The sequence below is a fragment of the Osmerus eperlanus genome, chromosome 3, assembly GCF_963692335.1.
Source record: "Osmerus eperlanus chromosome 3, fOsmEpe2.1, whole genome shotgun sequence".
Taxonomy (NCBI): Eukaryota; Metazoa; Chordata; class Actinopteri; order Osmeriformes; family Osmeridae; genus Osmerus; species Osmerus eperlanus.
In genome coordinates, this window is record NC_085020.1 from 23,165,639 (window position 1) to 23,175,846 (window position 10,208).

At 49.6% G+C, this 10,208-nt stretch overlaps 1 protein-coding gene across 17 annotated transcripts in view; it reads left to right on the forward strand.

The window, feature by feature from the left end:
- LOC134017876 (bromodomain adjacent to zinc finger domain protein 2B) overlaps positions 1-10,188 on the forward strand; it is a 65,949-nt gene extending 55,761 nt beyond the window's left edge. For 10 of the 17 annotated variants that reach the window (XM_062457970.1, XM_062457967.1, XM_062457971.1 and 7 more), the window contains 10 exons: positions 1,155-1,870; positions 3,319-3,604; positions 3,764-3,919; positions 4,479-4,639; positions 4,861-5,168; positions 5,715-5,850; positions 6,124-6,270; positions 6,631-6,989; positions 8,209-8,352; positions 8,485-10,188. In XM_062457970.1, coding sequence (XP_062313954.1) covers positions 1,155-1,870; positions 3,319-3,604; positions 3,764-3,919; positions 4,479-4,639; positions 4,861-5,168; positions 5,715-5,850; positions 6,124-6,270; positions 6,631-6,989; positions 8,209-8,352; positions 8,485-8,641 — 2,570 coding nt within the window. In that variant the 3' untranslated portion in view covers positions 8,642-10,188. The remainder of the gene's footprint in view (positions 1-1,154; positions 1,871-3,318; positions 3,605-3,763; positions 3,920-4,478; positions 4,640-4,860; positions 5,169-5,714; positions 5,851-6,123; positions 6,271-6,630; positions 6,990-8,208; positions 8,353-8,484) is intronic. The other 7 variants (XM_062457981.1, XM_062457982.1, XM_062457983.1 and 4 more) reach the window with 3 other exon arrangements.
- The last annotated feature ends 20 nt before the right edge of the window (positions 10,189-10,208 follow it).

The following is a 10,208-nucleotide window of genomic DNA, read 5'->3' on the forward strand; positions in this document are numbered from 1 at the left end:
TAGGTATGTGTTCTAATTCATAATGTCCTATAAATGGGCTTGAAATAAATATTTTTTCATACAAACATACATATGTCTTACGTTAGGTGTGAATTTACACAAAGTCAGTGTTCAGAACAGTTAATTTTAATTAATTAATTAAATTTTAATCTAATTAATTTAATTTTTATATTTTTTTATTTGCATTTATACAATGATTAAAACAATATAAAGATACAAAAGAAGAGAAAAAAAAACATGCAGGTGGGGCCAGAAACCTACGTGGTTTTTCATGGGCCCCACCCCAGACACGTATTAGTCAATATTATACATTAATCAAACTAAACTAAATTTTCCAAGATAAACTAATGAAATCAGTCGAAATTTTACCATAAATTATCTATATGAATTAAGTTAATTACACGTGTGAAACAAAAGTGAAAACAAAAGTCGTTGAAATTTTACCAGAAAATACAAAATGAAACTCATTTTATATCATTGAACATAATAAATACGTGATCGATACTAAATATATTTAACAAATTGCAAAAGAAATTAGTCGAAATGATGCATAGAAGTGTTTACATGTATATCAGGTTGTCAAATATCAAAGAAAAAGAAAAACAGAAAAACAGTTGTACAGATAGTTTGTTGTTTGGAGGGTGTTTATATGAGGATACTGTGCGTGTGTGTGTTGTTTGGAGGGTGTTTATATGAGGATACTGTGCGTGTGTGTGTTGTTTGGAGGGTGTTTATATGAGGATACTGTGCGTGTGTGTGTTGTTTGGAGGGTGTTTATATGAGGATACTGTGCGTGTGTGTGTTGTTTGGAGGGTGTTTATATGAGGATACTGTGCGTGTGTGTGTTGTTTGGAGGGTGTTTATATGAGGATACTGTGCGTGTGTGTGTTGTTTGGAGGGTGTTTATATGAGGATACTGTGCGTGTGTGTGTTGTTTGGAGGGTGTTTATATGAGGATACTGTGCGTGTGTGTGTTGTTTGGAGGGTGTTTATATGAGGATACTGTGCGTGTGTGTGTTGTTTGGAGGGTGTTTATATGAGGATACTGTGCGTGTGTGTGTTGTTTGGAGGGTGTTTATATGAGGATACTGTGCGTGTGTGTGTTGTTTGGAGGGTGTTTATATGAGGATACTGTGCGTGTGTGTGTTGTTCAGGCCCAGAGGAGCTGGAGAAGGAGAGGCAGAGGAGCAGGAAGGAGGTGCAGGTGAAGGAGGAGCAGCTGGAGGAGTTGGAGGAGAAGCCTGGAGCCTGTAGTCTGGAGCTGGGCTCCCCCAGAGACACAGCCACCCCAGAGAACCAGCCGGACAAGGACTCCCTCAACCTGTTCCTCCAGAAGCCAGGCTCCTTCTCCAAGCTCAGCCAGCTCCTGGAGGTGGCCAAGATGTCCCCGGACTCTGACAGCCACTCCCACAGCCACGGCAGCAGTCCTGCCAAACCCTCCACCTCTGTGTCCTCCCCAGTCCACGCCAGCGCTCAGAACACACTACCCAGCAGCCCCTCCGCCTCCTCCCAGCCGGGCGCGGAGGCCAGGCTGGAGCCAGGCTCCCTCCACGGCGCCCCCTACCTCAGCCCGGGGAGGCGGCCCGCCAGCCCCCAGCAGCCTCTGCTGCCCAGCGACCAGCTGCTCCGGGTGCTGACGGAGAAGAGTGGACACTGGTTCAGCCTGCTGCCGCGGTCGCCCTGCGACGGCTCCTCCGTCACCTCCCCTGGGTCCACCCCCTCGGCCCCGCCCTCCTCCTCCCCCCCACAGCCCGCCACCCTGCCCAGGTCCCCCTCGGCGCTGTCCCCCACCCCCCAGGCCCCCTCTACAGCAGCCAGCCCCGGGAACCCCACGGCTGCTATCAGCCCTTTCGGGTTCACCTCTCTTCAGGTAAGTGGGCTCTCTCTCCACAGATTTGGGGAGATCACTGAATACTCATAATCTGTCTGCAAATTAGACTTGTGAAGGCATGTCTTATAGTCAGTTTTTGGGGGGCTGGTTGTTGAGTGGCTGGTTGTTGTGTGGCTGGTTGTTGAGTGGCTGGTTGTTGTGTGGCTGGTTGTTGAGTGACTGGTTGTTGTGTGGCTGGTTGTTGAGTGGCAGGTTGTTGAGTGGCAGGTTGTTGAGTGGCTGGTTGTTGAGTGGCAGGTTGTTGAGTGGCAGGTTGTTGAGTGGAAGGTTGTTGTGTGGCTGGTTGTTGAGTGGCTGGTTGTTGTGTGGCTGGTTGTTGAGTGACTGGTTGTTGTGTGGCTGGTTGTTGTGTGGCTGGTTGTTGAGTGGCAGGTTGTTGAGTGGCTGGTTGTTGAGTGGCAGGTTGTTGAGTGGAAGGTTGTTGAGTGACTGGTTGTTGTGTGGCTGGTTGTTGTGTGGCTGGTTGTTGAGTGGCAGGTTGTTGAGTGGCAGGTTGTTGAGTGGCTGGTTGTTGAGTGGCAGGTTGTTGAGTGGAAGGTTGTTGTGTGGCTGGTTGTTGTGTGGCTGGTTGTTGTGTGGCTGGTTGTTGAGTGGCAGGTTGTTGAGTGGCAGGTTGTTGTGTGGCTGGTTGTTGAGTGGCTGGTTGTTGTGTGGCTGGTTGTTGTGTGGCTGGTTGTTGTGTGGCTGGTTGTTGTGTGGCTGGTTGTTGAGTGGCAGGTTGTTGAGTGGCAGGTTGTTGAGTGGCAGGTTGTTGAGTGGCTGGTTGTTGTGTGGCTGGTTGTTGAGTGGCAGGTTGTTGAGTGGCAGGTTGTTGAGGGGCAGGTTGTTGAGTGGCAGGTTGTTGAGTGGCAGGTTGTTGAGTGGCAGGTTGTTGAGTGGCTGGTTGTTGTGTGGCTGGTTGTTGAGTGGCAGGTTGTTGAGTGGCAGGTTGTTGAGGGGCAGGTTGTTGAGTGGCTGGTTGTTGAGTGGCTGGTTGTTGTGTGGCTGGTTGTTGTGTGGCTGGTTGTTGTGTGGCTGGTTGTTGTGTGGCTGGTTGTTGAGTGGCAGGTTGTTGAGTGGCAGGTTGTTGAGTGGCAGGTTGTTGAGTGGCTGGTTGTTGTGTGGCTGGTTGTTGTGTGGCTGGTTGTTGTGTGGCTGGTTGTTGTGTGGCTGGTTGTTGTGTGGCTGGTTGTTGAGTGGCTGGTTGTTGAGTGGCAGGTTGTTGTGTGGCTGGTTGTTGTGTGGCTGGTTGTTGAGTGGCTGGTTGTTGAGTGGCTGGTTGTTGTGTGGCTGGTTGTTGTGTGGCTGGTTGTTGTGTGGCTGGTTGTTGTGTGGCTGGTTGTTGAGTGGCAGGTTGTTGAGTGGCTGGTTGTTGAGTGGCTGGTTGTTGAGTGGCTGGTTGTTGAGTGGCTGGTTGTTGACGGTGCTGTGTGGCTGTTCCCCTCCAGCAGGTGAAGTCTGGCCTTCTGATGGGGCTGCCGTTTTGCGGCTGGCCCAGCGGGGTGATGAGTCCTGGGCTGGCCTTCCCTGGCAGCCCCCTGAACCCCCTCCTGGGCGCCGCAGCCTACCAGCCCGGGGAGGGGGGACAGGGCAACCCCTTCCTGGCCCCCAGCATCTCCACCAGCAAGAGCGAGTCCCCAGGGCCCCTGGGAGAGAAGCCCCCCTCAGCCCCGTCCCCCGCGGTGGAGCTGGCCAGGAACCAGGACCACGCCAGCCCCCTGCCCATCCCAGAGGGTAGGCACCACACCCGCCACGGGAGACACACCCAGACACTCATACAACGAGAGAGATCCTCGATGCTGTCACCCAATGTGTTGATGATGAACGTTGTAACACTGTGTGTGTGTGTGTGTGTGTGTGTGTGTGTGTGTGTGTGTGTGTGTGTGTGTGCAGAGATGCTGTGTGGCTGGTGGAGGGTGTCCGACCTGGAGGAGCTGCGGGGCCTGGTGAAGGCTCTTCACAGCCGGGGCGTCAGAGAGAAGGCCCTGCAGAAACAGATCCAGAAGCATATGGAGCACATGGCCCAGGCCTGCGCCAGGAACAGAGATGGTGGGGCTCTCCTCCTCTCTTCTCTTCTCCTCTCTCCTCCTCTCCTCTCTTCTCCTCTTCTCCTCTCTTCTCCTCTCCTCTCTTCTCCTCTCTTCTCCTCTCCTCTCTTTCAAGCTGTCCACATAACAGGATTGGCTCAGAGAACACCAGCATATTGCCTGAGTCGCTGACCTTTGATGCCTTGGTACACGACCTGTGTTCCCAGGCTCTTGCCAGCACGAAATGTCAACACATTGAAAGATGTTAATGAATCATTGTGAGGTTGTATGTCAGTCAGAGTTCATTTGGGGTGTAAAAACAGCTTAGATTAAAGACAAGTGATTGAATGATTCAGTGTGACAACGCTGAATATGCACTGTCTCTGTTGCCAATTAACTTAATACGAGGAAACTCTGGACTTGCTAATCTCTGTTCAAGTAAATAACTATGTAACTCCACAGTTAAGAGACTTTGCATTTCATAATGTGGTCAGCATAATTCCCTAACTGGTGTAAACCTAGCGGTGTAAACATATTCGAGGGTTTCAGCATTGTGATGATTTGGTTGTGTGTGCGTGTAGTGTGTGTGATAGACGAGAGGGATCTGGACCAGAAGGAGGTGAACGTGGAGACTGTGGAGAGCTGGTGTGTGGAGGAGCAGGCCATGGAGGTGGACATCTCCGCCCTGCAGCAGGTGGAGGAGATGGAGAGGAAGGTGACCTCTGCCAGCCTGCAGGTCAAGGTACAGGCCCAGACCCCCTCCTCCATCAGCCCCCTGCAGGATACAGTGTATCACACTTGACAACTCTACTTTTAGTTCCACCTTTACTCCACCTTTTAGTTTATTTCTACATGCATGAGCTGTCCATTTTAATGGTCTCTCCAAATAAACTGGCTTGAAAATAGAAATACTCTTTGAAGGATTATTGTTAAGAGATGGTGTGTCCTCCATCCCCACCTCAGGGCTGGATGTACCCTGAGCCCCAGTCAGAGCGGGAGGATCTGGTCTACCATGAACACAAGCCCTGGTCCTGTCCTGGTCCTGGTCTGGGTCCCGAGGCCCGCCAGGAGCAGGGAGAGCTGGGAGGCCGGGCACGGCGGCCCAACAACCCCCTAGATATAGCTGCTGCCAGGCTGGCAGAGCTGGAGAAGAACATAGAGCGAAGGTACCTGAAGAGCCCCTTAAGCACCACCATTCAGATCCGTGTGGATCATGTGGGCACGGTCACTGTGCCCGCGCCCGCACCATCCAGTAGTGGTGATGGTGAAGGGTAGGTCATCCTCACTCATCCTAGACCGTCTCAATGCTGCGCTCTGCTTCACTGGGGCTGGCCTTGTTGTCGTCTTACCCGATCTTCATCCTCCTCCTCATCCCCACTCTCTGTCTCTCTCTGCCTACTCTTTCTCTCTCCATCCGACCATTCATCCATCTACATACACCCATCCTTCCATCCATCCTCCTTCCATCCATCCATGTGTCTGTCCAGTCATCCATCCTTGCTGTGTGTGTGTGTGTGTGTGCTCTGTGTGTGTGTGTGTGTGTGCTGGGTGTCCACTGAGCAGGCTGTGTCAGTGTCCTGCGGGGCTGGTCTGTCCTGCTCTGCATGGTGCATCACTGCTCCACCGCCATGACGTGTCACCCTGTCGCTGGAGACTGTACCGTGCTGCAGCCTCTGCCCCTGTGTCCAACCCCACCCACCCCGCCCCCCGTGTTCCTGTGCTCTGCTCCGTGGTGACTGGTGGGCTGGGGGTGTCATGGCCGCTGTTCTCCGCTGTGTTGTGAGCGACGGTGTGTGTCCTGTGGTGTGTCTGCTCAGGGGCGAGGAGGAGCTGGCCCCGGGCATGAAGACGTGGCGCCGGGCGCTGAGCGAGGTGAGCAGCGCCGCCCAGCTGGCTCTCTGTCTCCAGCAGCTGCACCGCTCCATCGCCTGGGAGAGGTCCATCATGAAGGTGGTGAGTGTCCCTGGAGGCTCCCCAGCACCTTCTAATCACACCTTCAACTACAGAACAGGAAACAGTAGTACAACTACAGTCAAACGACACCATTGGACTGTTGCACTTTTGGACAGGGTAGAGAACATCAATATTTAACTCCAGGTCTATCTTCAGCTTTCTAGAACCTCTCTAGAACAGCTCTCAGCTGTGTGGAGTACAGCAGCACATTTGTCTGAGGTGTGTTCTCTCTGAGAGAGCCCTGTTTTATCCCCTACTGTGGTGTGTTTGCAGTACTGCCAAATGTGTCGCAAGGGGGATAATGAGGAGCTGCTGTTGCTGTGTGACGGCTGTGACAAAGGCTGTCACACATACTGCCATAAACCTAAGATCACCACCATACCTTCCGGTGACTGGTTCTGTCCTGCTTGCATAGCGAAGGTACATTAACTTCTGCCTTCAGTTAACACGCAACACAGTCTTACTCAAAGTCGAGCCCTGATTTGATACCTCCATGTTTAATATAAAATATATATATATGTGTGTGTGTGTGTGTGTGTGTGTGTGTGTGTGTGTGTGTGTGTGTGTGTGTGTGTGTGTGTGTGTGTGTAAGTAACCCAACAGTACAGTGTAATACACCCTAGCTAACTCTGCTGAGAGACTCACCTTTTCCAGGGGTTCACCCTGCCTGGGCAGAAATAACGCTGAGTGGATACCATAAGAAAACGTCCAAAGAAATCAGTGCACAATGACCTGGGTGAGTGTGAGATGCCTCTTCTCAGCGTACCACCTGTCTCTCAGGCGAGCGGCCAGTTCCCCAAGAGCAAGAAGCAGAAGAGCCGCGTAGCTGCTGGGGGAGGAGGAGGAGCAGGAGGAGGAGGAGCAGGAGGAGGAGGAGGAGGAGGAGCGGTGAAGAGAGGAAGCAGCGAGGTGAAGCGGAGCAGGAAGACGTCCGTGGCGGGGGAGGTGTCTGAGGACGAGGGGGCCAGTACCTGCTGCGGGGGCAGCGGCACGCCCAGGAAAGGGAGCAAGGAATCCAAGAAGAGGAGGGGGGAGAGCCCCCCCACCAACCCCCCCAGGCAGGACAGCCCGGCCTGCTGGGGGAAGAAAGCCAAAATGGCCAAAGACAACAACAACAGCAAGGACCTCAACTTGTGCAGGTTAGAGACCTCTCTATTGTAATATATCCTGTCCACAGATCACCTGTTTACTTCCTGTATGAAGAGGAATGTGGAGGTGACATTTTACATTTACATTTAGTTATTTAGCAGACACTCTTATCCAGAGCGACTTACAGTAAGTACAGGAACATTCTCCCCGAGGCAAATAGGGTGAAGTGCCTTGCCCGAGGACACAACGTCATTTGGCACGGCCGGGAATCGAACGAACAACCTTCTGATTAATAGCCCGACTCCCTAACCGCTCAGCCATCTGACCCCGACATGTTTACTTCTTTTATAAAGATGGATGTTGACATGTTTACTTCCTGTATAAAGAGCGATGTTGACATGTTTACTTCCTGTATGAAAAGGAACGTGGAGGTGACATGTTTACTTCCTGTATAGAGAGGTGCTGACATGTTTACTTCCTGTATAGAGGGGTGTTGACATGTTTACTTCCTGTATAGAGGGGTGTTGACATGTTTACTTCCTGTATAGAGGGGTGTTGACATGTTTACTTCCTGTATAAAGGGGTGTTGACATGTTTACTTCCTGTATAGAGGGGTGTTGACATGTTTACTTCCTGTATAGAGGGGTGTTGACATGTTTACTTCCTGTATAGAGGGGTGTTGACATGTTTACTTCCTGTATAGAGGGGTGTTGACATGTTTACTTCCTGTATAGAGGGGTGTTGACATGTTTACTTCCTGTATAGAGGGGTGTTGACATGTTTACTTCCTGTATAGAGGGGTGTTGACATGTTTACTTCTTTTATAAAGATGGATGTTGACATGTTTACTTCCTGTATAAAGAGCGATGTTGACATGTTTACTTCCTGTATGAAAAGGAACGTGGAGGTGACATGTTTACTTCCTGTATAGAGAGGTGCTGACATGTTTACTTCCTGTATAGAGGGGTGTTGACATGTTTACTTCCTGTATAGAGAGGTGCTGACATGTTTACTTCCTGTATAGAGGGTTGTTGACATGTTTACTTCCTGTATAGAGGGGTGTTGACATGTTTACTTCCTGTATAGAGGGGTGTTGACATGTTTACTTCCTGTATAAAGGGGTGTTGACATGTTTACTTCCTGTATAGAGGGGTGTTGACATGTTTACTTCCTGTATAGAGGGGTGTTGACATGTTTACTTCCTGTATAGAGGGGTGTTGACATGTTTACTTCCTGTATAGAGGGGTGTTGACATGTTGTGCTCTGTAGGGTGCTGCTGGCTGAGCTGGAGGGCCACCAGGATGCCTGGCCCTTCCTCATCCCCGTAAACCCCAAATCTGTCCCTGGATACAAGAAGGTGATCAGGAAACCCATGGATTTCTCCACCATCAGAGAGAAGCTGGTCAACAACCTGTATGTATCACTTTCATGGGTCATCTGTAGCTTTATCTGACTTATATTGTACTTTGGCAACTTCTGAATACTAATTCTGAAGGTTGTATAGTGTATTTCTGATTAGTTTTCTCTTCTTTATCTGAACTGTAGGTACCTGAACCTGGAGACGTTTATCATAGACGTCAACCTGGTTTTTGATAATTGTGAGAAGTTCAATGAAGACAACTCTGACATTGGAAGAGCGGGCCACAGCATGAGGAGGTTCTTTGAGAGGAGATGGCCTGAGCTGCTGAGGCAGATCATCTAGAGCACCTCAGAGCCTCCTCCCCTCCTCCATCTCTCTCTCCTCCATCTCTCTCTCCTCCCTCCTCCATCTCTCTCTCCTCCATCTCTCTCTCCTCCCTCCTCCATCTCCCACTCTCCTTCATCTCTCTCCTTCTCTCTCTCCCTCTCTTTGTGGAAACCAGCTCCAGTACCCCACACTCCAACCCAACTCTAAGACTCAAACCAAGAAACGAAATACAGATATAATTGTTATTTTAGATTATATTGACTTTGCTGGTGTACTGTGCTGGTTTGGTGAAAGTGAATCCAAGACGATGGGTGTTTTAAAGTGCAATACCATTTCTTCGTATTTCAACGCACTGACCACAACCATCCGAACTGCAGCTGGGAACGAACGCTTTCTGCTGTTTAGATATGTCCTGTCTTTTATTTCATCATTAATTAATTCTAGTGAATGTATTTAATTTCTTGTCAATTATTTATGTGTAGAAAATGATTCAGACTTCTTCTGAGAAAATGAAGAAACAACAAAACTGCTTCAAAAATCTTAAAAGAATGTTGTCGCTTTTTTCAAAAGTAAAACAAAGCCAAGACAAAAAAAAAGAGAATTGTTTACACTGCTCTGGGCCTCCAGAGCGCCATTAGAGTCCTACGGTAATACATGTAAAAGCTGCATTCATGGATGTTTGCATTTCTACAACAAAAAAAACAGGCAACCACAATGACACATCTGTACATACTGTTAATTCATGTTAATACTAAGTCTTATTTGTAATATGTAAGATGTGTACATAAAGTACTGTGTTGTGTCTGACATTGTTTATGCCTTAGAATGATTGTAGGGTTTCATTTCTGTCTTAAAGTGATAAATACATATTGCCTGTACTGTTCTCCTCTGGAAAACACTGTGGTCTCCTCAATCTTGGTAGTGCCTGCCCTCTTAAAAGTGTGTAGAGGATTTTCATTTCAATATTTGGATTTTTGTACGTGTGGTGTGTCCATTGTATGACATCCTGTAGCAAACCTTCATCCCTCACGGTCCTCAGACCTGGTTCATCCCCTCACGGTCCTCAGACCTGGTTCATCCCCTCACGGTCCTCAGACCTGGTTCATCCCCTCACGGTCCTCAGACCTGGTTCATCCCCTCACGGTCCTCAGACCTGGTTCATCCCCTCACGGTCCTCAGACCTGGTTCATCCCCTCACAGTCCTCAGACCTGGTTCATCCCTTCACGGTCCTCAGACCTGGTTCATCCCCTCACAGTCCTCAGACCTGGTTCATCCCTTCACAGTCCTCAGACATGGTGAAAACAGTCTGGATGTTTTAGTCAGCCAGGCGCTTCTCTCTAGTGGCCCCGGGGCGCACGACTCCAGAAGCCACTGTGTTTGACTCTTGCTGTGCGTGGCAGCCTACCGACGGCGGCTAGAGCAGTTTTTGTACCCGAGTCAAGAGTACTTGAAGTTATTTTATTTATGAATATTGTGAAAGAGGTAGCATTTTTTGTAGGAGCATTATTTTTCACTAGTGTGTGTGGCACGAATCTAATAAAACTGATGTTTTTCAACTCAACACCTGGGTCCTTTTGCTTT